This window comes from Strigops habroptila, chromosome 13 (assembly GCF_004027225.2).
Source record: "Strigops habroptila isolate Jane chromosome 13, bStrHab1.2.pri, whole genome shotgun sequence".
In the NCBI taxonomy this organism is placed as follows: Eukaryota; Metazoa; Chordata; class Aves; order Psittaciformes; family Psittacidae; genus Strigops; species Strigops habroptila.
In genome coordinates, this window is record NC_044289.2 from 12,403,481 (window position 1) to 12,430,915 (window position 27,435).

The 27,435-nt window shown below is 45.5% G+C and overlaps 2 protein-coding genes and 1 long non-coding RNA gene across 10 annotated transcripts in view; 2 read left to right on the forward strand and 1 right to left on the reverse strand.

The window, feature by feature from the left end:
• The window catches only part of RALGAPB (Ral GTPase activating protein non-catalytic subunit beta), a 68,058-nt gene that overhangs the window by 38,722 nt on the left and 1,901 nt on the right, over positions 1-27,435 (reverse strand). For 3 of the 7 annotated variants that reach the window (XM_030503517.1, XM_030503516.1, XM_030503511.1), the window contains exons 1-9: positions 18,129-18,323; positions 12,246-12,458; positions 11,440-11,642; positions 7,621-7,784; positions 6,789-6,975; positions 4,440-4,571; positions 3,116-3,294; positions 1,314-1,462; positions 984-1,200 (exon numbers count right to left, since the gene is read on the reverse strand). In XM_030503517.1, the coding sequence (XP_030359377.1) occupies positions 984-1,200; positions 1,314-1,462; positions 3,116-3,294; positions 4,440-4,571; positions 6,789-6,975; positions 7,621-7,784; positions 11,440-11,642; positions 12,246-12,428 (1,414 nt within the window). In that variant the 5' untranslated portion in view covers positions 12,429-12,458; positions 18,129-18,323. Of the gene's footprint in view, positions 1-983; positions 1,201-1,313; positions 1,463-3,115; positions 3,295-4,439; positions 4,572-6,788; positions 6,976-7,620; positions 7,785-11,439; positions 11,643-12,245; positions 12,459-17,984; positions 18,005-18,128; positions 18,324-19,900; positions 20,050-22,324; positions 22,617-22,731; positions 22,817-23,555; positions 23,786-27,435 lie in introns of those variants that run through there. The other 4 variants (XM_030503512.1, XM_030503513.1, XM_030503515.1 and 1 more) reach the window with 4 other exon arrangements.
• On the forward strand, positions 9,160-15,103 carry LOC115615424. The gene is made up of 3 exons (XR_003994045.1): positions 9,160-9,267; positions 10,064-10,070; positions 15,093-15,103. It is a non-coding gene; the product is annotated as an uncharacterized LOC115615424 (long non-coding RNA).
• NDRG3 (NDRG family member 3) overlaps positions 23,909-27,435 on the forward strand; it is a 47,861-nt gene continuing 44,334 nt past the window's right edge. The window contains exons 1-2 of one of the 2 annotated variants that reach the window (XM_030503518.1): positions 23,909-24,004; positions 25,066-25,154. The gene's annotated coding sequence lies outside the window, so the exon portion shown is untranslated. The remainder of the gene's footprint in view (positions 24,005-25,065; positions 25,155-27,435) is intronic. The other variant, XM_030503519.2, reaches the window with a different exon arrangement.

A 27,435-nucleotide genomic window follows, 5' to 3' on the forward strand; every position in this document is an offset into this window, starting at 1 on the left:
CCACAACAGAACACTTTCAAAAACCACGTGATCCATACCTAAAAATACCTTTAGATCCCAAATCCTAAATCCATCGCCTCCACACAGGGATTTGCGACACAACAAACAAGGAAGAGCATTAGTTAAACTGCTGCTGCCAAGTCCCACAGTAAACCCAACTCACTAAAACATCTTCCTCCTAATTCTTTTAGGCCAGCAACCTCCTGATAGATAGATAGATAGATCGATCGATCGATCTCTTGGAAGAGTTTAGCAGACATTCAAAACACTACATGAAGAACAAGAAAAATGCAAGGAGAGAGAAAGTTTATTCTTTTCTGAATATTCATTACCACCCAAAGGAAGAATGCTAAAACCCCTCTTTGAACAGAGCACTACTTCTGCTATCATGTCTCAAAATACCTAACCTCTAGAGCTGAGCAAAGTGTAGGAGACACAAATAAATGTAGCAGTCAAGAACTGAAGACCACCAAGGTATCAAGTCATATATGGGAACACGTAGCAACTGCCACTGAAAAGCAGCAGCTTCACCTGCTACTTTAAGGACTTAGGTTTTCCTAACACTCTCCAACACCCAGAAATACCACTTTGTGCAAGTACTGGAGTGATGTTTGACAATTTTTCAAATATTAAAGACTCTATAAAAGTTGCTATTACTCAGATACACTCAAGCAGATTTCAAATTAGGCAGTGGCTCTTCCCGCATCATTTCCTGCACTTAATAAGATTTCCCCACTAGCATGCTCAGGAATGCCATGCTTGTTAGAGCAAGAGTGTTTAATAGCAAAAAGTGATTTTAGATTTTGAAGCCCCCAAACACCTGCTTCAGCTAATAGCAGGTGCTGGCTCGGCTGGGAGGGGTTAACCACACTACAGCACTTCAGACGATTTTGGTTTGGATTATGCCTATGTTAATCTTGCAGGTAGGAAATATCAGTAAAACAAGGAAAAAAAGTGTGTGTCTGTTTTTCAGTGATATTTACCAGTCATGCTGCTGTCTCTGTTTATTCCATTATGAAGTTTACAGTGAACAAATGCTGCATCGAATAACCACGATCCAAAGAGGTTCAAGATGCTGTTAACCTTTGGCCTGCGAGGAGCTGGTAGTGGCCGTGGCTCAGAACTTGTCTGGTTTGGGCTAGACAGTGGAGAAGTAGAGGAGGGTTGGTGCTGCACTTTTGAAGTATGTGCAGTAGTTACCTATTTGAACAGAAGAACACACAGATCAGCTCCTAGAAGCAAGGAAATTACTTTCCCTAACAGAAGAAACTATCAGAAGAGGCAGCTACTTAAATACAGAACAGGAATCTTACAGTGCTGGTTTTCATCGTTGCTTTATTCACAGTCACTGCCCGATGCCTTCGGTTGTGGGGTGGAGTGGTGTTGATAGCAGTGTTCTGGGGCATGCTCAGCCTATTTACTGGCGTGGGTGGTGCACTATCAGACCGGGGTCGTGAAATGCCTGTAGGTCAAGAATAAAGCAGGTTTTCAGCAAGAATTCCATAGGCTCGTATGCAGCAGCCCAGTTAGTAAGCATCTGGGACTTCTGTAAATAGACCAGCTTTCCTCCCTGCTCCCCAAACCAGCAGCAGTAACAAAAACATTTTTCCCCTTTTACTATTAGCAGCAATAAATGCACAAGGAAAAGAAAACCCTGCTTACATATGATAAGCAAATCATTAAAAACTACCAAAGAACCCCTCACTTTAAGAACGCCAGTCTAAAAGCAGACAAGAGGGGAAGGGGCAAGGTTCATTTGCCAAAGCCAACTTAACAGCTCACTCCTGCCAAAACCCAGGTGCCTCTCACCTTTGTTCTTTCCCAAGAAAAGATCCCATGCTCTGTTCCAAAACCCCTCTAAGACATCTGACCCTTCAAAGCCATCCTAGCTCACTAAACTGAGCTGAAACCCGTTCATCACATAGTTTTCTGCTGATTTTGTGAGCTGAACTGCTTGCTGAAGTCAACCACTAAGTCAGTACAAGACATGGGGTAAAAGAGCAGAGCAAGCTGTCATTGTTCTGTCAGGACATTAGATCAGTCTTTACCCAGCCTCAGGCAAATACTCACGGTGTATAAAGCTACTCTTCCCAGTCAGAATCAGAAGCCAAATCTTAAGTGACAAATACCACTTCTTCCCATTGTAATGAATACCATCACCCTCACACCTCATTTGAAAAATGACGTGGAATTGCACTGTGCTTGAAGATTTGACACAGATTTTTTTGACCATGTTACTTAAGGCACCCAAGTACTTTTCGTAACACGTCACAGAACAACTAACTCCTGCTAAACCAGTAGTGTTGCACAGCCAATTTTCTTTCTGAACACAGTTTGTCTACTCAAGTCTTCTGCAGTCTCACATCAGCTCATGCTTCTGGCAGATGACTACATTTGTTTGCATACATTTAAGGAAAGAAGCAGTAGGAGACAGGCAGCTCTTCAGAGTTTACAATAGCACATTTTCTCTGAAGAATTTTAATAAGCCTGAAGCATACTAAGAACAATGCTTTAGATTTCAGGCGCTATATAGTACTACTTAAAACTTATCAGCCAGCACTTACATCTACTTTACCTTTCAGTCAAATCTGAGCTACTCACTAACCAGCAGACACAAAGAAACACAGCTTTTCTTCTCAGCATTACTAGTCTCCCACTAATCATACACTAAGTGAAACTGGCACTTGTAAGTATAAAGATCTGAAGAGGACAGTCAAAATTCAGTACCTTATAAAAACAGGCACTGCACTCAGCTGTTGCCACAAAGTTCAGAAACAAAGTGGTCAGTGCTCACATGAAGCTAAAAGCCTAACACTTGCATTGGTGATTAGACAAAGAGAGAAAGAAGCCTCGCTTGGGGAAGAGATGGCTGGCTTTATTTTGGACTTCAGATATATTTGTTTTGCATTTAAAACTAAGGCCACCTACAATTTATTACTGTGTACACAGATGGTCATTTAAAAGTGAAGTGAGGTCCCTTCCCTATCAATTCCAGGGCGTACTTGCAAATGATAAATTGTTATGGCTGTGTTTATGGAGAAGACAGATTTAAAAGAGATAACAACACGATTAAGTTACTATTCCTAGCTATCCACAGGTAGGACAAAAGCATTACCTAGGAAGGCATCCACTAAACAGCTGATCCCACGCATGGCACGGAAGAATATTTGAGGCAGATGTTTAAGGCAGGGGTACTGATTCAGTTCTTGAGTCATCCCACTCACATTCAGAAACTGCTCCTGAAATTTGGGGGTAGAGCTAATAATGGCTGGGTTACTCAAATCCACAGGATTACTGCACACAAAAAGAGCAAAATATGTTTTAGTCAGTTTAAGATCAGCTGTTAGGATTTTAAAAATACTTAAAGATACAACAGTTTGAGGCATTTAAATAACTCCATCACAAAACAGCATCAAATATATTTTTAGCTGTGACCCCATCACAGGAAGTCAATTTTCACTTCCAGGGTTAGCAGTACTTTATTGTCTTCGTTTCAAACATTACCCAAATACATGTAAGAATGTTATTAAGATCCAATGAACCAGAGCATATGCTTAGAATAGTACAGTCTTAGAATAGAATAATCCCACTGTTGCAGTAATATTATTCATGAGGTCTTTTGAATCCAGTTTAAGAGGCCCCTACATTGTTAAAATTATTCTCAAATTATTATTAGCAATGACTTTACTGTTACCAGTGACAAGAAAGGGAAGGGGATGTAAAGTCTGAGCAATTTTTCCTGACTGATACAAATCCTGTAACAGCAATTCCAGATTTGAAGAGTACAGTACTTGTGACATTACTATCACGAAGAAAAAGAACAAATTTTTATAAGAATTAGATTTTAAACAGTCTCATGTTTATCTAATTAGTAGAAATTTTACATACATAGTTTAATATTCCAGCCATTCAGAACATGAATGCAATGCCATTCCCAAGAATTATAAGACCAAGCGTGCCACTTGGTTCTGTTGTGTATTTAAGGAAGAGTATCATGGATGTAAAAATGTATAGCTTTCTTCATAAAAACAAAGAGATAGACCCTTTTTAAGAATAATCTTTTGTAGGTTAAATTTAACACTCTAGAGAATAAATGGGAGCAGTTTATATCTCTGGGAGCTATTGTTCTGCTTTTCCTGTTTGCTGTCTCAGAGAAACAAAAATTGTATCGAAGTCTTGTTTTTCAGATCCTTCAAAATGCTAAATAGCTAAAACCTTTTTAGTTAAATGAACCAGTTTACGTTCTGAAAGAGTCAAAGAGTTCGAAGGCAAACAGCACAACCTTGCCCTGAACTGCTGCAGGGCACTGGTATAACAGGGCTCTCACTCTTTATTTATGTGCTCAAACTTAGCAATCTGCAGAGACATTTTTCATTTGTCATGCAAACGTACAGAGATGATGCAAGAACACGAACAATGGATGGCTGTAATTACAATACCTCAGCATATGTAAAAAGCGAAACCAAGTTTGTGCAACGCACTCATTATCCATTTCAGGAGGAATCAGACCAGCATCTTCATCAGGAATTTTAAATGGAGGAAAGGAAGGTCCATATGTAAAACGCAGCAATCTAGAAAGCAAGTCAGACAGATCCATCGTTCAGTTAATACTCCTCAAATCAGCAGTGCATTTGAGCCTCAAAGGAACCAGCAATCCCCAGGTGGGCCCACAAGCAACAATGCAACATCTCAAGTTTTCCTAGAGCTCCCCACTTCATACAATCATTTAGTCCTCTTACAGCTTTGAAGGGTACATGCCTTGGAGCCTGCCCAAAGGTCCAACCAAATCAAAGAATTGTGGAAGCCTAACACCCCACAGCAGCCCTCCCATGTAATTAGCCAGGGGCTTACCAGTTAACACAGGCACACACATAACTGACAAGATGCTGCCTAAGAAGAGAGCAGGGAAAAAGAAAATGAAGAAGGAATTTAAGCTCTTACCCTCAAAGCTTTTTGGCTGAAGTGTCCAATGACACCAACAAGTCACATTAGGTTACAGGTCTAAATTCCAGGTTACTGATGAGTTATAATTTACACCACTGAGCAACACTTAGTGCTGTCCTACAAGCAGCACAGGATTTGCAATCCAGAGAGTAGCAAGCTCTTCAAGAAAGATGCACTGTGTTTTGCAGAAGCTAACATAGTATTCTCTAAAAGGATGGAAGAGATCTGAGACACACTTTCCCAATATCCTAGCATTCCCAGAAATCAGTTTTTATCTCTCCCTAAGCTAAACTCATTTGGAGCCTGCCCAAAGACCCAAACAAATCAAAAAGCTATGAGCTTAAAATACCACTGAACTTAAAGTTAACCTCAGAGGAGTTCAGCTTTCTTTGTATTAGGTGTAAACCAGCATTACTGCACAGCAGACTAAAACATTACAGAAAACCTGCAGGTTACTATGCATCAACAGAACTAAGACTGTTAGTCAACAGTGGAAGCTAAAATGTGGGCAGAGTGCATGGAGCAGAACACCAACGCATGTTTTGAGACAGAGCTGTTCTTTTCAGACCAGTGAATCATAAGATATTTTCTGTTATGCAACGCTGCATCTAATGAGCTAAAAATAGCTACAGAAATAGCGTGGGAAACACACAGGCCTTGCATTGCAGCTTTATTTCCCACAGGTTTAACAAGCAGCCCCATAACCTGGAAAAATCTATCCGCACTCGGAATTTTGACAGGTAATTCAAAAGCAAGAGTCTTCAAGGTTAAAATAAACCCTTGCAGAAAAGCATAGCATTGAATTTTAATACATCTTTGAACTTCTATAGAAATGATTATTGATGTCTCAGGAAAGCTGGGAGGAAGAGACCCAGACCCCTGTCCCTCACCAATTAGTTTAGTTCTTTCCTTCAAGAGGCTGAGATTTGTCCCACAAAGACTTCATACAAGGGGAAACGGCCTCAAGTTGCACCAGGGGAGGTTTAGACTGGGCATTAAGAAAAAATTCTTCACCGAAAGGGTTATCAAGCATTGGAACGGGCTGCCCAGACAAATGGTGGAGTCACCATCCACATTTAAAAGTGCAGATATGGCACTCAGGGACATGGTGGACTTGGCAGTGCTGGGTTTATGATTGGACTTGATGATCTTAAAGGTCTTTTCCAACCTAAATGATTCCATGATCCTCACTGTTCCCATGCCCAGCAAGATTTGGTACAGCTCTCCTCCAATACTATCTGGAGGAGAAGGCCACTGCTCAGAGGAGAACCTGCAGCCCATCACATTCCTACCACCAGGACACAAGTGCCAGGCAGCTATAGCATGGCTTCAGCTCCACAGCGCAGGCGAGGTAGAGACCAAGAGTCACCTCAAACACAGCAACATGCAGTAGTAACAAGCACCTAATAGTTTAGGTGGTGACTGCCATTAAACATGATGAAGAGTCACAGTGATGGCGACTAGTAAACACACACTGTAAAGTGCATCTGAGAGATGCTGAGATTACACAGTGACAGAGATGATCCAACTCAGATCTTCACTTGCAGAACGAAGACACACACACGAGTTGGACAGGGCTTTCAGCAACCTGGTCTAATGGAGGATGTCCTTGCCCATGGCAGCGGGGTTGAAATAGATGAGCTTTAAGGTTCCTTCCAACCCAAACCATTCTATGATTCTATGAACAGTAAAAGTCAAGGGTATTAGATACAAGACCTCTCACTTTGTTTTCCTCATTCACTTTTGGATTGCGGGTGCTCCACAAATAAGCAACTCCAGAGGAAAAACATGTATAACCATTATCATCCTCATACACGTGTGTACGCCCATGGGATTTCTCCTACCTGGAAGTAAGGGCACAGATGACCTTGCTCCACTGCTCCACTACTGCAGGGTGATGTCGCCAGTTGGCCACCATCTCTTTGGCAGTTTTCCAGTAAGGTGGTGTTGGAAAGCACCGTGTACAAGCCAGTAACCACACCTCAAACAGCACACCAATTAGTTTTTCAGCCAGATTCTCAGCAATGCCACCTTATAACAGAAACAAAGCACACCTTCAGTGAGTATGCAATCTAAGTAACTTCAAATATCTCCCCAAGAAGATTTTAGTTTCAGTGTGTAAAGATTCTTAAGCTTTGGGTTTTTTCTTTTGATTTAAGAGGGATTCCCAATTGCTTCCTACAGCAAATTCACCTTTTTACAAGACTAAACATAACACCCAGCCAAATATGTGTGTCACTAAGGGACACAGGGAATTCCCTGATCTTAGGCTGTCTTCCATTGCATTCTGTCTATACTGATGTCTTTCTTTTTTTAAATATATATAAACTGACAATATGATTTTCCAAATAGGCAGGTCAAACAACAAGATACATAAGGGTTCCAGTGAAACAAAGAGGGAACAACCCTCTGAAACCATTCACCAGGAACTGTTCCTGTACAAAGCCACTGTCTGTTCTGCAACGACATATTCAGGAAAACTCAGCTCCAAACCATTCAGTCTTTTCTGACAAAGCTTTGCTTCAGAGTAGTGTAGCTGAATCAGGAGGGCGCTACGGTGCTTTGGTGGCTACTAAAAGCTTTTAGCAGGTTTCACCCCACCCCCCTGGCAGCTCAACATCAAGCAGAGCCAAAGGTTTTTCCAGTAATTGAACCAAATGAAAATTGAACATGAACCTTGCACAGTCGGAGCTGCTAGAAGAGTGTCATTGATCTGAAGAAGAAATAATAACAAAACCTCCCAGGTTTCTCTTGCCATAATTGTTGATTCATGAGCCAGTTTCTGGACAGCTTTCAAAACCTGCAAGCACAACCTGATCTGACTAGATCCTGGGTCTGGCCTGCAACAGAAGAAAACAAGACTTGAGTCTCTAAACAACAACTATAAAGTGATGTGTATAATAATCTGAACTTTGAGCAATTACAAGAGGAAACATCAATATTATTGAACAAGAGCCAAGAACATGAGCTAATATGCTTCTATGCACCTTAACTCTGTCTCTAAGCATCCTAACTCTGCCTTAATGAGTACAAGATGTACCATTACATTCTCCTCTGGATGACACAGAACTCACCACCATCAGGTGAACACACCCGTTATCTCAAGGGAATTTATCTTAGGCCAAACAATGAGAACGTGAGACATCACTATTACATACATAATTCAGAAGGAAAGTGGCAAAATTAGGAGAAAACATTGTCAGCAGACTAATGTAAATTCTTCCTAGTTTTCCTCTTGCTTCCAAACGTAGATCCAACTCTTATCCCCAATTCCTTGGATTTAGGGGGAAAAAAATATTATCAAGAAGAGGGCCATTAAATAGGAAAGTCAGACTAAAGGAAGAGGCAGTAAGTAAGGAAGAAAGGGAACAAGTTGATATTATCAAGGTCTTCTTTATACTAACAACCAGTTCCACACTGCCACTGCTCAGTCACTCAACATGAAGTGTTACAGAAAGAGCCCAAAGCAGCGCACTCTCTTCCCATCAGTTAGTTTGGACAGGGTGGAACAGGTACAAAACAGTAACATGAAACATTCTGGACAGTATCTGAGGACACCAACGAACAAAGCTGAGGAAGCCTGAAAGCGTGAGAAGCTGAAAGGGTGAAAGAAGAGATTACAAATTACAGCACGCAATATACACAACCTGCATTTCAACTTGTGCACTGCTTCATCCCTCCTACCACTTACTGAAGGGATGACAAAAGAAATCATAAAAATACTACCTTCCTCTAGACTACTAATTAGTATTTCCAGATTCTTCCAAACGCTTTCAGCGTGGTGTAACCCACAAGTCACATTACATGGCAAGTCTCTCAAGAACATGCTGATCCACTAGATAGAGATCTGCTGTTCTGAGAGAGTAGGAGCTCGCATTGAGATTATTGTCAGACACCCTTTAAAAATACTATCAGCTATTATCTTGATAGAATAAATGTTGCATTATAGTACTGGAAACAAGATTACAAAGAGACTAGATAATATCTAATGCCAAACTGCAAACTAGTCACAGTTCAAGTCTTCAGTGAGTTGCTTGATCCTAGTGCTAGATCCTAACAAATAGTCTTTGTAGAACAAAGCTTGAGACCAGTAAGCCCTGCCTTGGTCATAGCACTATTTTTATCCCAAGCAACAACAAAACATACACTTTAATTGAAAGATATCCTTAATCTTGACAGACTTGAAGTTCAAAGCCTGTTTCAAGACTTGTTTCCCTAATAATCTAGGGAATCTATAAAAAGGTGGCTTACACACAGGAGCTCTATAGGCAAGGTAACTAATGGGATACTTTGAGCTGATCAGGCAACTCTGAAGTTCCCCTTGTCCACAAAGGCAACTGAATGGCAAACTCTGGTTGCAGCATTTTGCAGATTCATGTCCAGATTTCTAGAGAGCTTGGCCTTTTGGTTCCCACACTCCTTTGGGACAAGAATTGTTCTCATGATTTCATATGAGATGCAGAAGTTATTACAAAAAAAAGCATCTATTACACTTGGACAGTCACATGTTCCATGGCCTCTCAAGCAATTCCAGATATTCTAGTTGCATGGAAGACCCTTGTATCCACACCTCAATCTCCTGAGGAGGGGAGGCAGGGAAAAGTTCTCATGTTTTCTTTCTGTGCTTCCAACAGTTTGTGGCACCAAAACCTTACTGACAGCAGTAACTACCACCACTGTTTCAGTAACTTGCAAGGCTTCCAGAGTGTCATAGGGTTGTGAGAGACAGCCTGAGGGTTGCCTGGGGACTGCTCAAATACATCAAGAAAAGAAGTGTTCATCCCTCTGGGTTGGGCAGGTCAATGCAGGAGGAAGGGATGTGAGCACCCTCTCTCTAGTCTATCCAGCAGACAGAGGAAAGGCAGCTTGACTTGCCCATCTTTCACTGTTCTTGGCACAGCACTATTTCAAGGACTTTGCATGTAAACATTTGCTTCAGCTGAGCACTCAAACTGGAATGTTTTATACACACCTGCTTTGTATTTAGTGTATACATGTTCCTGAGATGCTATTTCAGTTGAACTGCCCACTTAAGGCTACTGCATTTCACACCTCAACTCTACATCTGAAACCCTCATCTCAACTCTGGGCCACCATTTTTAGGCAGCCAGACCAACAGCTACATCGTTTCCAGGAAACCAGGATGAGGAAGGAAGCTATTTTAATCACAACCCTCCATAGGACATGAGCTTATAATAAAGGCTTAGTATCTTCAACACAAGAACAGGAGACTTTTCCAGGAGATAGCTCAACGCACGTTGCTACAAGAGCTCCTGGGCAGGTCTTCTACAGGACCCCACCAGCAACCTGTATCAATTTGGTAAAACCAGAAATTATTCTTCTCTTCCCCTCCCTAGGCACATAAGAATATGAGCCTTTGCTTTCACTCAAGCAAGGTGTGCACAACCCAGTTCTACATTTCATTTCCATTACAGAATGTATTCCTGTTGCTGGTGTGAATTCTGAATGCAGCTCCCTGGAGGACAAAACGTGAACTTTAAGTTTTCAGCCATGAAAAGTGTTTCAGATACATCTCAGAGGCTTTTGAAAGAAAAACAATAGAACAGTTATACTGGAGGAGGGAGGAAGAGGAGTATAGTGTTTAAAATAATGATTTTCCAGCCCTCCCTATCTCTGGATGTTAATTATTTTATTCAACAGCCATCCTGTGCAGTCAACCACCCTGTACTGAGCTCCATGAACAAAGTTGGGAGATAAGGGTGAAATGGCAGCTTATGCCAACAGGAAAGAAACGTGACTACTGAACTGCCTGCTACCATGGCCCCAGGTGTGAAAGCAGTCAAGGGATCATAGCAACAACTATTTCATGGACTAGTGAAGGATTCATTCTTTACTGTGCCATGGGAATAAAGGTTCTCAGACAGGAGACTCTATTCTGCATGTATTAAAGCTTAGAGGCAACTTCCTGCAGAAGTCTAACCCAGAAGCATGCTTTTGTCAGGTTTGTGTTGTTGTCCTGACCATCCTTTAATGGGAATGAAAATGCCCTTTTCTCTACAAATCAAGAGCAATGACAACTAAGGTTAGGTGGTAGACTTTGAAGCGAGCAATAAAGAACAACGAACTCCTCGTCTGAATTTGTATCAGTTTTAACAAAGCCTTCAGCTAAAGTTAAATGATCCAAGCGCAGCAGAGCACTTTGAAGGCCACTTGCAGTGCTACATTATTAATAATGATAAAAGCAGATGATCTGGTACTTACAGACATACACTAAACATTGATCTGCAGTAGTTTCAGATAGCTAATATTTAAGTACTGTTTCATAGGGCACCATTAAATAATTTCCTCTTACTTATCCAATACGCGTGTTCAACAGCAGCAGGTAAACTTGTCATAAATGATAAACAAAGCATGATGTTTGAGCTCCGTGACAATATAACTTTGTCCAAGACTTCAAAGCATGTGAATCTCAACATTACCATCCAAGGATGTTGAATTCTTGAGCCTCCCGAGTGTCCCAGCCCTAACACTCACCTCGGTACAAAGAGATTTTGGAGATGTTTGAGAATGCTTTGAACATAAAGGTTTGGTTCCTTAATAACTGGTAAAGGAATGGAGTCCTTAGGTAATACGAGAGCCATAATCCAATCTGTATATACATCGACACAGTATTTCACAGTATCGCCATCCAGAGGGAGGGTCAGTCCATAACAAACCACCTCCATAGTCCATTTTACCTAAACAAACACAAAGCAAAAGTTATTAAAAATAAACATTAGCAGGTAAACAATGGTCAGAGCACACTGGTTCTACCTCAAAGTGACAGTAGTAATGTGGTACAGGCAATTCTATTTAACACATAATGCAAGAAAACACCAAGTCATTAATTTGTATATCGTGACATCATGAAGATTAAATGGCAAATCACTCTAAATCTTGAATCTCAGTATAACCTGTAGAGAGAACTCTTCGGAACACACAAGAGCTGATGTAAAGGAAGATTTTCAAATTCTAGTAAATACTTCTACTATTCAAAGACTTCTTAAAAAGTCACATACTGTTGCTTCAAAAATTAAAGTAACTAGAAAGGCTTAGTGTGTGTTAAGTGCTAAATCCCTTGGTCTTTTTTTTTTCCTGGTTTGGTGTTGTTTGGTGGGTTTTGGGTTGGTTTTTATTACTTTAGCCTGTAGAGTAGCTTAGATAAACATTTACTACTAGGTCCTGAAGTTCACTGTTGCTATGAACTAGCTGTTAATAGAGTCCTTATTTAGATCACTAACCTAAAAATATAGCATACTCTAGCACGAAGGAAACTGCGCTCTGTAAGGAAATGCACTTACTTCTTTGTCTGTTTTTAGTAAACTCTCACTTCCAACAGATGATGTAATTAAAGCTTGCCCAAGAGGACGCACCACTGCGTTTGCCACTTCTCTCCCCACGTTTTCAGGATAGCTGTGAAGTACACTGGTATTCCCCTGATCATTTTGAATGACAAGATGCAAGGATCTCCACTCTGAGTACATAGTGCCTCTATGCTACAATCCAAACAACACCTGGGGGTGAGGAAGGAAAAGAACACATAATTAGTAGAAATGTCTACGACACAAGTTATCAAAACTAAGGCTGTTTGCCGTGATACAGACCCTTGTAAATTCAAGGTGCACATGCCCATGTCATACATTTGAAGACCTGGAAGAGATTCCAACAGCTGGTTTTCCACCTTAATGTGTTGTGGTGGGGTTTTGTTTTGGTCTTCAATATAGCTATGAGCTTGGGTTTTGGGCTTTTTAACAAAAAGATAACAGTAAGTTTCAGTTAGGGAAACTAAGTGAAACTGCCTGCAGCAGCAGCAGGCTTTTGCACCCACTCACAGCAACATTACAACTGCCACTTGAACAGCCTAAGCCATGGAACCAGGACCAAACTATCTCCCTCTTCCCCCTCCCCACCAACGCCAGCAGTGTTTTATCAGTTATCTGAGCCAGTTGACCACGTGAATAATAAAACAAGGAAAATAGGGCTGGCACAGGGGAAAAGCAAGGAGAATTCAACAGTCACAGCTTAGATCAGCTCAAGCTGTCACAAATGGCACCCTGAGGACCGTTTGCCAACTACACTTCGGCGGCACATTTTGGAAGCCAGTTACTTATACAGGAAATATTTTCAGTGCCTCCCTTAGACATTCTTTGGCCCAAAACCAAACAAGAAGCCAGGCCTGGAAATACATACACCTTTCTTAGAGACAAGCCACCATTTAAACAGATCTACATATTTAGCTGACTCCATGAGTGGTTTTTTACACCCAAAACCCACGTAAAAAGCCTGATGATTCCCTTCAAGGCAGGAGGGAAAGAGAGGCAGCAAGATCTTGGCTTTCCAAACTATGTCCTTCCTGGTTTGAGGCAGCAATCACGTGTGCTTATCTGACAGCAGATTAATCAGAGCAGCCACAGCCTGCAGGAAGCATATCCTCTCCATCCTTGAGGCACTTTCTCTCCTCTGGAGGCCGTGGCAGGGGGAATGTGTGTGCCACTGTGGTCAAAACCCTTAGCTTCGAGGAAAACAATTCCAGGACACTATCTCTTGGGACACAAAGAAGTCACAACAACAACAAAACAAACCACCACCAAACAAAAACCCCAAAATGAGCATGACCCACAACCGTTAGTGATGTGGGTCACTAATTCAGTGAGTCAGTCACGGCCTAACTTTATGATACTGGTTTCCTTAGAGGTATATTTTCCTTTTATATCCTATATCCCTGGGGCTTCTGCATCTTCCCTTTCTGTCCCATCAGAACACTGCCTTAGTCTCCAGCTTGCATTTGGAGAGGAAGAAGGAGGGACAAAAGTGAAGTATCATCCACTTTGCAAGTCTCCCCCTTCCTCTCTCAAGCCTACAGCACTACCTGTACCCCCAGAGCAGTGTGCCCCTGCCCTGGCTTTGCTGCTCACCAGGCAGGAAGGGCGAAGGCACTCTCCATCCTCCCATTTGACACTCAAGTTCATTGCAGAAGCACATAACACCATTTGAGGAGTGCTGGTTTAAATAAACTGATTTCAGCTGATAAAGCAGCATGTACTTTCCATCACCATGCTCCAGCTGAAGGACTGGCAGCTCACAGGAACTTTATCAGTGTGCTGATAACTGCATGCACACTTAGTGTGCCTGCCCTTACACCAGAACAGGGTTCCCAGAAGCATGGAAATGTTGCAGAGCACAAACTGTAGGCAGCGCCTGTGTAGGAGCTTTCTTGTCCAGAAGATAGAAGTCACCAGAGAGGACAAGGACTTCCAAATCCTGCTGCATTTTGGAAAACCCACATTGCACGAGGGCAAAGGAATGGGAGGACACAACCACTTCCCTTCATGCAGCTCCCTGCCATGCAGAAGCAAAGATGCAAAGCTCTTTTGTGTGACCTATGCTTATGAAAGGAGCAGCATTTGTAATAGATACAGGACAGATATAATATGCCAATGTTTAAGAGAGGTTTAGCAGCAGGACAGGGTAACCAAAACCTCTGGTGCCACATACATCCAGCCTGCTGCCTGACCTTCACACAAAAATGTAATGAGCAAATCAGTATCTTAATTCATATTCAAGACTTCCTTTGGTCTTGCCAGAAAAGAAATCTTCTGTTAGTCTTATCAATATACAAGGAATTCTGAAACCAGTAATTGTTCCAGATGTAAAATCCTTTTGAGGTGGGATTTCCTGGGGTATTATTTGCCCCCTACATTTAGCAGTAAGAAGTTTTTATTTGCAAGGACTAGAAGTCATTTCTCATTTAAGACTCCACTTCAACTGCCATTTGAATTGGAAATTGCTGCCATCTGTTCAGATTTGGGCATGGCTAACCCACCTACTAAGCAGCTTCTTATAACTGGACATAAGTTGAAAATGCTGGGAAGTCTCCCCACACCACAGTATCTGTTACGACGTGTTTCAACAGGTACATTGACAGTTCTATAACTTGCTTTAGACAAAGGCACCCAATGCTTCGTAGAAGCAGGACTCACTCCCTCAGAAGAGGCTGTTACTCATCATAAACTACTTACACAGCAACAGCAAACTGAAGAAAACAGTACAACTGTCACACCAGGCAAACAGCATACCCTGATTTTTACTTCTGTCTTTGCAATGCTGCTGCATTTCAGCTTCAAACAAAGCATTCTCACTGGCCCAAGTAACATCTCCTAAGTTTCATGCAGCTGAATATTCACATTTCACTTACACATATGTCTTATTGAGATTCAAATCACTCAGAATGACAAGCAACCTAATTAAGAGGAGGGGTAGGAAGAAGAATAAATACAACCCTGACATTTACCAAGCAGCAGTTTTACACACCCTCGCTTTGGTCAAGGGTCCTGTTCATGCTCCTGGAGGCTACACTACATAAAACATCCCCAGATTCTCACAGACAGACCTAGAAGGAAATTGTCAGCATTTACACTGGCAGAACAGCTGACAGATGTGAAGTTCAAATATTTACCATCTACTATGAAACTGAGCATAATTCCACTATTCCTTAGTGTGGCAAATAATTTGGGTTTCAACATATTTCCCCCCAGATCCATTTCACCTTAGGAATTGTAGTAGCTATCACCATATAAACCACTGAAAATGGGTGTTTCAGCATTTAAGACCAAAGATCCAAGTTCATAAACACTGTAGAAGTCGGTGAGCATGAAAGAAATCACTAATGAGCCCATAAAACTCTAAATATAAGGATATACAAGTTCTGTTTCCAGTCCCCAAAGACTTAATATGAACAACTGCAGCCAAAATATTTAAACTCTTGGATCAGTAAAGATAGACAGTAAGAATTCCCTAACCACATAATAGGCCCACATTCTGTAGTTACTCTGATGGAATATGAAGGAGCTCAGAGCCTAAAGCAGAGATGGGGGTTTGGAGCATGTGCAGGGGAGAGGTCAGGGAACCAGCACTGGTGTCCAGTGCAGCTCCTCAGGAAGCCTATGCCCAGTGAGATGAGTGCTGGGGGCAAATGTGAACATCGAGCCCTTCATGCTCAGCAGCTTCATACATAAAATGAAATGCTTGCCTACAATGCAAAAGGTTCCAGGCCTGGAGACAAGCTGTCCCAAAAATGGATGCTTCTTGGGGTTTATTGGAAGAAAAAAGCAGAGCTGAGGCAATTGTTATGAAGAGAGTAGATGCAAAAACCACCAGTAGAGAAGTGCACAAGGAAGGTGGAAGACCTAACAGAGCCTAACCAGAGAAGCATCAATATAAAGGATCTACACCATAAAGCTCCGAGATATTAGACATACTTTAAGTATTTCCCAGAAAACACATAATACCTCTATAACACAACCCCTATTACACCAGTAGTACTGACATCTACTCTCTACAAGCAACAACCACTGCCAGAAAGCACCTTCCACAATGCGCCCTCCCTGCATCACGTACCAAAGAGGTTTATGAGTAGTTTTTCTCAGACATCCTGAGCATGGACAATTGCCACACACCCACCTGGACACTGCTGTCCCTCTGCCCTCCAAGTTTATGCTGGAGAGAACAACTCCAATCCTGCCAAGACTAACTCAGCACCTCTCATACTAAGCCCAGCAGGACCGAAGCAGCGCAGACCCCTCCAGGCAGCTCAGCTCTGGAGCCCATCCAAGGGGGAGGCTCTGCCTTAGGCACACGCCGTGTGTAAAGGACGGCAGGGAGAGCAGAGAGCAGGCAAACAATAAAAAAGGCAAAGGCCAACCAGAAGACTCAGCATTCTGCTAGTGCTTCTAAGTCAGGATTTGGTTAAAGACTAAATGGAGATGCATGTCAGGATTGCTATTAAATGAAAAAAGCCTAGACTCAAGGCAGGAAGAAATCAGGCACATTAAAAACAGGAGCTCATGTCATCCCCTCCCAGGCCATCCAGCCCCAGTGTTACTGAGAATTGAATCACAGCTCCCCTTGCCCAGGGAAGGTGAATTTGTCTGATTTTACCACCTAACTGGAGCAGAAGTTAATACATGATTACAGAGGAGGCTGCATCTCAAATGTAAGGTGCCATATAAGCCTCGGGGCTTAGGTCTCAGTCTCCCCAGCACTCCTCCTCACTGACTTCATTGCCATGCTGGTTCTGAGGGCACCACACTCCAACCTTCCCAAAGCAGGAAGCTGGGCACCTGCTACAGAGAGGGCAGTTGCCTCACACTTACACATTGCAATACCTGAAGATTAACAGTACCATCAGAAAGCATCAGTCAATTTTGTATGTTTTTGCTATTACTCTGCTTTCAAGCTTCATTACTCAGCCATCAGTGCTACTTTGCTGCTCACCATCATTCTCATCTTTAACAGCACGGTTGGGAAAATTACCTTCCAGGCAGGGGGCCTGAGAATTTACCGAGTTCTCACATCTCTCACTTGTGCCAAAACCCACATAACGAACTCAACTGCAGAACAGTGCATTTCCCTGACCCAGACTGGGAATAGATTTTATTCTACAGTTTATTTTACATTGGTCTAGGTCCTCGTGCAACTCCACAAACTGCACAACCAGGGAGGGACCTCCCGAAGCAGCAGTCCCCTACACCCGCGGAGCAGAGCCTTGCTCCGCTTTTGCTGCTGTTCCCCGCTTTCCAAAGGAAACCCGATCTACTGCCCGCAGGCCCTGAAGATCAAACGGACGAGAAATCAGCAAGGGAAAGCGAAGGGAGGCCTGCAGCCAGAGACGCAAGGCACCACCGGATGAGTCCTAAGAAAGTCTGCAAGGGAACAGCGACACAAACTTTTCCCTCCCTCCCGCCCGCCCGCACTCCCGCATGCGGGGGCCGGCCCGCAGGGGGAAGGAGCTCACCGGCCCCTGGTGACACCGCACACTCGTACCGGGGGCCCGAAACGCGGTTCGAAACCAGTCCCCGCAGCCGGGGCCCGGGCCGAGAAAGACCCCAGCGCCGCGGGTGGGTGCGAAGGGTCCCCCGGCTCGCTCCCGCCCGCCCTGCGGCGGCTCCGCCACACCGGCCGAGACCCCCCGCAGCAGCCGCTCCGCGGCGACCCCCGGGGGTGAGCGCGGCCCCCGCCCGCTCTGTCCCGTCCCGCCGTACCGCAGGCCCGGCCCCGCGGCGGGCAGCGCAGAGGTCGGCGCGCCGGAGACTCCCGGGCGGCGCCCCGCAGCCACAGGCCCCACCGCCGGCAGGAGCGGGCCGGGCGCGGGCAGCGCCGCGGCAGGAGGGCCCGGGCCGCCGTACCTGCGCCGAAGGGCCCGGCGGGCATGTCGGGGCAGGGCCGGCCGCTCCGCCCTCAGGCCGCCGGCTCCATGGTGCCCGCGGCGGCCGAGGCGACACAGTGGGGGGGGACGCCGCTCCGCGCTGCCCCGGCTCCGCTCGGCCCCGCTCCCCGCGGCCGCTTCCGGCAGCGCCACAAAGCGCACGGCGGGCGGCGGGGCCCCGCGGCGCTGTGCGCATGCGCGCGGCGAGCTGCAGCGCTCCTCCCGCGCGGGCACGCAGCCCCGCCGCCGGCCGCGCCGAATAAGTCGCGGAGGAAGGGTGCGCGCATGCGCGGGCCGGGCGCGCCTGCCGCGCTCTCCTTCTTAAAGGGGCCACGTCCGCCCCGCCCGCGGCTCCTCCCGGTGCCACCTTTTCCTCCGCGCTTACTACCTGTGGTTGTCAGAACCACCGGGAACGGCCTCAGGGCTGCTGCCTCCCCAGCCCCGTGCCGTTGGGGTGCGCAGTGTCTCATTAGAGGGTTCACGCACCTCTCCATTGTCCCGTTATCTGTATTTATGAACAACAAAAGTTAAGATCGCTGTCTCTTCCTTCCCTACACACACCACGTTCCCTCTCCAAAGCCAAGCCCCAGCCAGACTGCTCCTGGAGCACGCTGGAAAGAGCCCCATTCCCGTTGATCCTGACAGGGCATCAAGGTGACCCACACAAGCCCTGGCTGTGTGTGCCGCGGGGGGAGCTCGGTCTGCGCCCCTGCCACAGGGTGAGCTGCGCCAGCTCATTGCACCCGAGCAGCCTGGAGGCAGCTCCCGCTTGGCACCTGGCAATGACGCCACCAGCTTGTCCTTGTCCGTATCTTGAAGTGAAGCAGCGTGTTTTCATTAACCACCCTCTGCTCAACTGCAGAAATGATGGAGTTGTTTACCCTACAAGACCCTAAAGCCCACACCAGCAGGGGCTTAAGCCTGTTCCTGCTATCCTCTTTTCCTTCTTGTGTTCCCTCCAGCGAGGGTTATTATAATCGATTCCTCACAGAGCTGGAGCATGGTTCTTCTGTACCCAGCACCTGCACAAGGGCAGTGAGCACAAGCCTGGGTCAGGACGATGGCCACGCAGGCTACAGGGTGGCAGTTACCTGACCTGCTATATATAAAGAGCTATTTACATATACAAACCTATCTCTACCTATGCAAAGCTGTACAAATATGTAAAAATCTATTACACAGATACAAATGCACTTTTATATCTTTTTATATTTGCAGAATGTAAATATATGCATATAAAAGTGTATCAATGAAGAGATTGTTTAATAAGAGGTAAACTGAGTAATTAAAGTTTAACTGCAAGTAGAAAGAAAACAAAACAAGCAGCAAAGGGACCATGGTTTGCAGGTCTGTGCAGTCCCAACCCCATGGGGTGCAAACAGCCCACACACTGCTGGGGCTTGGGGCTGACCAAGAGGTGCCCACCCAACCCCAACCATGCAAAGGAGAGACCAAGCCTGTGTCTGGCCCAGAGGCTCCCACACACAGCTCCAAGCCAGCCAGGGACCAGCTGCTGTTACTGGGGCAGCCTTTGGTGTTTGTGCTGTGTAAAACAGAGGCACACCACCCACAGAAATGGAAAGCCAGGTCTAAATGCCAGGAGGATGTATGGGGGGAAAATAACTCCCAAGGGTTACTGGGCAAAGACTGCATGCACTGGGAGAAAAGAGGGCTGGGCCAGAGGGCTAGAGACAGAAAACTAGGGACACTATCAGATGGGGTTTCCCTTTGCCCACAGATGTCAATACTCACCATTTAGCAGTACCAGGTTGTGCTAGCTGTGTTTTCTTATCCTTTGGCCCATGATTTTATGGCATGCTTTCAAAACACAAGCCTGGCTGACCGGGTAGAAGACAGCAGGGCTCAGCAAAGAGTCCTCATCCACATTAGGAACCACAGCTCTCCAAGAAAGGACAACGTCAGAGAAAGGCCATTGGCATTCAAAGAACAAAAAGAAAAGGCTTGTTTTAAATTTAAGGCTTTTTTGCATTCTAGAGAATGACATACGTCCACTAATTGGGCTATTAACTCTGGTCTACTAGTTACATTCTTGATGGTGACCTCCAGCCTCTCTGCTTTGCCAGCGAAGCACTTTCCCCTCTATAAAACCACCATGACTCATCACTATTTTACCATGCTTTTCCCACATTTCTATCCATTACATTCTTTGCTGTAGCTTCCATGCATTTCACCTGATAGAGACACTAAACTCGGTGGTCTGTAGTTCCCGAAATCCCTTTCAAAAAGCGGAATCACATTGTGGTATCCCGTTCTTCTCATATCAAGGGCATTTTGCTTTCTGGTTACATAAGCAGGTAGATGACTAATTTCTTGTTTAGTCTACAACACAGGAGGGGTATGATGTAGAGCTAGCAATTTCTTCTTATGCACAATTTGTCTTAAGATTTCTTCTACTTGAGTTTGATACAGATTTTCTGGCTGACTCATTCCCCACCAAGAAAAATCGCAGCCAGGGAATAGCCTGAAGCTGCTCTGTAGTAAACAGCAATGCAAAGGCTTCAGCTGGCTTCCTGAAAACCTCTCGGATTTTCCCTCAGTGTCAACCTCCACACATTTGGATGGTGAACGCAGAGAGATGGGGGTTATCCTGACCTTAGGACGCATGGAGAAGTATCCGGCCTCCCAGGGTCTGCCTCTCCCCCTGCCTGCTTCCGAGGCAGCTCCCAGCCCTGGGAGGAACAGGACTGCTGCTGCCCTGCTTGATGAGACACTGCATTTGTCACATAGGTGTCCTGTGGACAAGCCAGTGTTGTGCTGGGGCTGAGCAGCACGACACAGGCTGAGCTTCAGGAGCTCTGTTTTATATATAAGCCAGAACCGTGTTTTATAAGCATCAGAAATTGTTCGTAAGAGGATGAGCATCAGTTCCTTACTACACTGCACCACGCACTTTCTTACAGGCTGTCTTCTATTAATCAGGTTTTAATTTGCTAATTATTTTATTCACATTGAGCACACTTGAGCCCAAGGCTCAAGCCCAAACTACTCCGTCTCCAGGACCATGCATCCAGTTAATTCTATACCCATATTGTATCAGCTCACTATATATCATATGTATAATGTATATAAGTAACACATAATTAATAATATATCCTATATAACATATCTATAATGATAACCATTTATGTACATATACATGTATAGCTTTGCTCTGGATATTTTGACTATTTCCTTAGTCTGCTCTTCTGCATTGAGACAATACCCCAGGTGTCTTGTGAAGATTTTCTTCCACCCTTTATTGTAACCCTTTATTGTGGTGTTGTCTCACTTCGAGCTTGTTCAGAAAAAAACTGTGAAAAAAATGCTGTTCATCCATTACATTTCCCCCTTTCTCATTACTTCCACTGCACACCTCTGATACACAGCTATGCTTTCAGGCATGCTAAGCATCCATTGCTTTAGTTTCCATTAATACTTACTAGGAAGTGAACACAGAGAAAGTAAATACTAAACAAGTAAATATTTAATGAAGAAAAGACGTGGGTTTATAAAAGAAAAAGGAATTTGATGTGGTCTATTTTTTAGCCTGGAAGATATGGAACCACCCCTATCTGCACACAAAGAGCCAGCACTCTCAGCTTGGGCAGAAACAAGGTTTGTGCTGAAAATGAGAAGTCTTCCTCATTCAGTGGAGCTGCTGAAAAGGTATATGGCCCTTTCATGTCTGTGCTCCTTGACCATAAACCACCCAGCCTCAACAAGGCAGCCTTCTGCCTTGAGAAAACAGAGCAGCCAAACCTCTGCTCTGCACAGTAAGCAGCACTGCCCCACTTAATGTTGTCAGTAAATGCTCAATACAATGGACGTGCAGTGATGATGTGGAAAGTGGTTTTCAACAAACCACTGAAATAAGAGTGCTCCTTTCAATTCTTCCACTGTCGTGAAAGCTGCAGAAAGCATGAGTGAATAATTGGCTGTGATACAAAGAAATGAGCTTTGCAGAAAGCAACTTTGCAACCCTGCCCTCAGAGCATTGTGTTACAGTGTTCTGTCTTGCAGAGAAGGAGCAGCCTTTTGCAGGAGCTCTTTAAGTGGCCAGCTTGAGCCAAGGGCTCCTTTTGATGCTGGCACACCATGCAGTGAGGTTATTGGACTTGAGCTCCAATACACATTGGAAACACAAGCTCTTACATCACGTCGTCTTGCACAACTTACCTTATAAGCTTGCCATTCCCCATGATCCCCGGCCTTGCAATGCAGCAGGCTGCTTCATTTCCCATCTGTGACTGAAGATAAGCAATCATGACTTCTGTAGGCTGGGAAGATGCTTGGCAAGTGCAGCCAGGAGGAGAGCCCATCCTGCTGAGGCATTGCTGCTGGCAGTTTCTACAGGAGAGCAGGCTCCGGTGCTGGAACAGCTCTGCCCTCTGGATCCAGACAGCTTTGCTCTCTGCATTAAGCTGGGAAGACGTGAGAAGTCACAGTGGCCCAGTGGATTTGAATGAACCTGGTGAGGGCAGTGTATGCAGAGATGGTACAGTTATGTTTGTGCCCTGCTGTTCCCCTAAATACTGTAATGGAAGAGAGAGGTGCCTACTGAGGGCCAGCCCCAGGCTCTTTACCTGATCCTCGCTGTCCCTTCCTGGTGTTCAGTGGAAACAAGCCATCCATCACCTGGGACAGGCATCAACGATTCAGATGAGTCTCCTGTGGTAAAAACAATGAATTAGGCTCCCTTTACCTTGCACTGCAGCTGCATATGCTGCGTGCTTCTTGCTGAGTGGTCACAAGAGCTGTCAGAGGGAGAAACGTTAGATTTTGAGCTGCTTGCAGAACCAGACCACACGCAGCAGCCTTCTAGCTCAATAAGACGCTTTGATGAGGACTCTGCAGGGCTGGGACGACCCCAGCAGCAGTATCCTCTAGTGCTGCTCCTCCTTGCCTACTGGGAACACGCTCGGGAATGGTTTACCTACACACTGCCTCAGCTTTTCCTCCACTGCTATTCACTAACAGCCTTAAATTATTTAAGAAACGAGTTAGTAGCGGTACGTAGGACCACTGGGTGGCACCAGAAACCAGAGTATGGATTATGTTTGGGAAACACCTTGGTGCAATCATATTTGGGGCAGGGCCCTACCAAGGGTAAGGTGAGAGGTGCTGGGGGTGCCACGCTATTCTAGGAACAGTCTTTCTACTTGGAGACACCCCCGAGGAGGGGGGATAAGGCAGCAGGGGGCAGAGGATAGCACACACCCCGCTTAGGGGTGGAAATGCCAGGCGATTGTCTCTCTGGGATGGCCTCCCTCACAGAGCACGGCCCCGGAGCCAGGCTGCAGGCACACAGGGATAACCGTGACCCTGGGGAGGGCTCACCCCACATCCACACTGCCAGAAGCCCCACAGTGGGGGAACAAATCCTAGCCTAACAAGAATTTAGCCTTACCTGTGGAAGGGCAGGGGAGAGGACACAAACAAAACCAACATAGTGGTGTTCGGGGCTCTGCAGCAGCTCCGGGCATCGCTGCAGTCCGCCCGCCTCCGACCGTGGCACCCTCCCATTCCGGCTCCCCAAACTGAGGCGTGCGGTCGGGGCTCAGGGGCACTGTGACAGCGAAGGGACCGAGGCGGAGAGACCACCGGGCACAGTAGACCCGGACAACCGGTGCCACCTCCTGCCTGGGCGGGCAGCGAGGGTCCGGCGCTGCAAGGGGAGGGCGGCGCGAAGGAGCTACCCCCAAGATGGCGCCCGCCTCGCCCGCCATCTTGTTTGTAGTCCCGACTCTGCCCCCCTACCTCAGCGCCCCTGCGCAGGCGCGGTCCCGCGGCGCAGCGCGCAGGCGCGGAGTGCCCGCATGCCGCGGGGCCGGAGCTGCGGACGTACCTGCCGCACAGGTGAGCCCCGGCGCGTCCGCGGGTCTGCGCTGCCCTCGAGCCTCCGTCACCGGCCGCCGCGGCCCCGAGGCGCTCGGCCGCCGCTCGGAGGGGCGGCTCCGCGGGAGGGCCGGGCTCAGCGGCTCGTACCCTCCGTCCCGCCGAGCCCTCCGCCCCGCGGCCGCTGCTCCGTGCCCGCTGGGGCCGCCGGTAAACGGTTATCTGAGGGGGGACGGGGTGTGTGTGTGTGTTCCCTGGGCAGGTCCCACCGAGGCGGCCGCAGCCCGCGGGGGCCCCGCTGAGAGGCCGCCGCTGAGGGAGGGCTCTGGAGCTGCCGTTCTGAGGCGCCGGAGGAGGGAGAGAACCGCTCCCTCGCGGAGCTGGGTTTAGCAGATAATCCCTCGTCATAGCGGGCTTCGTTGGGGAAAAAGAGAAACGCCTCAAACTGCCCTTGGCTTTATTGCGGATATGGGGGTTTTTTTCCATGTAAATAACGGGCGGGAGCGCTCCGGGCTTTCTGCTTGCTCTCACCTGCGGCTTTTCATTGTAGGATGCAGATCTTGGGATTCTCAGTTATATTATTTCGTTTGGGCAACGAAAACAAGGTGTTTTTCTCTCATTCGGTGCAGTGTTGTCAATGTGTGAATGGGAGAGAAATAGCTCACAAAAATTGGTTTTATTGACTTGCATCATTGCTTTAGGGCAATGCCCGTTTCTTTTTTTAATATTTAATGTAAGTCACGGGGAGTAATTAAAATATTGTAGCATAGTCAGATGATTCTACTGCCTTTAAACCCACCTCTATAAAGTCCGGTGAGAAAGACACGGTGTTAGAAGCGGAGCGATGTGGCGCAGCGCTGTGCTGGCTTCCTGGGTGTTTGCAAAGAATAGGGAAGGTCAGGGGATTACGTCTGGGAAACCCAGACGTTTGTGTTGAATACTGTGATGAGAAGATGGGGCTTACAGGTGGGGAAGAATCCACTTCTGCTTCCTGTGTCAGACACGCTTGTGAGTCTCCCATGTCCTCCCATAAGAGGACTTGAGTGGTCATTACTTCAGCATCTGCCTTTCCCTTTCTGCAGAAACAAGAGGACATCAGTCTTCCCCATCCTGGAGCCTGTAAAACCGGGTTTGGCACCAGTGTATCAGTCTATGGTGACAACTAAAAAAGGTAATGTAAAGTCTAAGAGTTGAGTTTAACATCAGTGTGGAGCTTTCCTAGCACATCATTTGGGGTAGGGGAGCAGAGCTTACCAGATGTGTGTCCGGGAATTGGGGGCAGACTCTCGAAGAAGCAAGGCGGTCACTAGGATTCATTTGAAGTGTTGGACTGGGATTGTGGAGAGGGCTCTGGATGGGGAGCAACTGTTCCAATTTCACTTATTTGTTTGGGATTTTGAAATTTAGCTTGTGTGTGGCACACAAGGCACTGAAACTCATCTTGAGGGCATAAACTTGGTGTGGGCTGTGCTTGGCTGGTATCGAGATGTTTGCAAGCACAGGAGCTGGAAATGTTACAAAATTAAACAATTGCTGGAAGCAGCATCGTTGGAGGCTGTAATTATATTCTTAGCTACTCATTTTGTATCCAAGGGTAAAAAATAATTGAAATGGACAAAGTGTTTAGCTTGTGTTTTCCTAATCTCGGATCACCTTCAGAAATGCTCTAGTGCTTCTGTTTGCAGCTCATATTTCACATTGGTCATACATGACATGATATTTAGTGCTTTTCAATGGAAAGCATAAGTGTAGTGGAGCACTTATATGTTGTATGTAATAAAGCCTCTGAAATCTATTTTGGTTCCTTAAAGATGTACTAGTAAATTTTCTGAAAGATGCTTCTAGAACAGTTTTCTTCAACATTCGTCTATTGCATGCTCTATTGCATGCAAGGTAAACATAGCAAAGTAGTAACACATAGCTATTTCAGTGAGAAGCTCAAAAAGTTATGGTCATAATATAGTCTAAGCACAAAAATAAAATGACTAATAGGAGAAAGGAAATCAGCTTTGACGCTCCTGGGAGGGTTTGGTTTTCATGTGTAACAGCATAGGGATTTTGCTTTTTAACTATTTAATTGTCACTCTCACAAGTAAGAGCTCAGCTGGATTGCTACCACTGTTGCTTCCTGGAAAAAAGGTACAGCCAACCCCTCAGTGAGTTCTATTTCTGTAGGCAGTGCTGGCACCATAACCCTCCATTATCAGGGTTTATCTTGTGTTCCTCATCTGTCAGCTGGGTCTTGGATATAAATAAATATGCCTCTGCTGCTTATGGCTCTTAATGCTCGTGTTGGGCAGTTGTGTGGTGCTGGTTAAGATTATTTGTGTGTCTAATTATTACAGCCTGGTTTAGTCTGCAATAGTTACAGGAGAGCAGAGGAATGTTTTGCTGCTGTTCCCTGTGTAATGTTCAAGACAATGTTCCTGATGTGTGGCTTGATGCATCCCAATGGTCTCATTTTCATATGAATGCGTTTTGGGAGGGATAGTAAAATTTGGTATTGCTTTTCCCCGGGAATTCTCAGTGTTCTGGCCACATCAGGTCAGTTATTAAGCAAAGCAGTTGTAATTTCATCCTGATAGGGGCAGGACGGGGTGGCTGTGCCTTCTGCTGTGCACATCAGAGCTGATGAGAGATTTTAATAATCTCTCTTGGTTTTCAGCTCTGTTCTTATAAATTCTGAATTGTAAATGGGACTTGCTGGAGTTTTAATAATACATTCTTATTGATCAGCCACCTTTTTCTATCTGGTCATACCCCTTGGCTTCTGTGACTGATGTAGCGCCATTTAATGGAGTCATCAAACTGATGCTGTGGGAAGCACGGGAAGGAGTAGCTTCGTTTTCATTTGGCTATCGGCCTTACCAGACTTGGATGCATTTCCTTATTTACAACGAGATTTAGTTCGCCAAGGGGTGTTCCTTACTTTACATAGTGTAAATACAGTAGAGGTTATAAATGTGACATTTCACTTTAAGGTAACCTTTACTATTCAGTCGTGTATAAACCAGACTCTCTTCTTAATTACCAGATGGATTAAAAATGTGAAACTGGGCCTTTTTTTTTTTTTTTTTTTCTCCCCCACAAGATCTGGAATTATGGCTTTTCTCTGTGTGTTTGAACAGAGGATATAGGCAATCTGTTCCTTCCTTTTCATCTGCATTTTGGTGATGAAGCTGTGTGTTACATCTTAAACTGATCTAACGTCTAGTTGGCATGCAAAAGGGCTGGTCCTGTTCTTGCGGTCTTGTACCGCCCTCAGCATTTGCTGGATGTTTTCCTGAAGCAGTTCAGTTTGCTAAATAAGCAGGGCACTCATCCAGTCCCTCTGTGTCCCCATCTCCCCAGAAGATCAGCTTTTGCCAGGTAAGCAAGTTCAGTGAGTTCAAAGGGGGCTGAGGAATACCAGAGATGAATCGATTTTTGCGGTGTAAGAACAGCCATAGAAT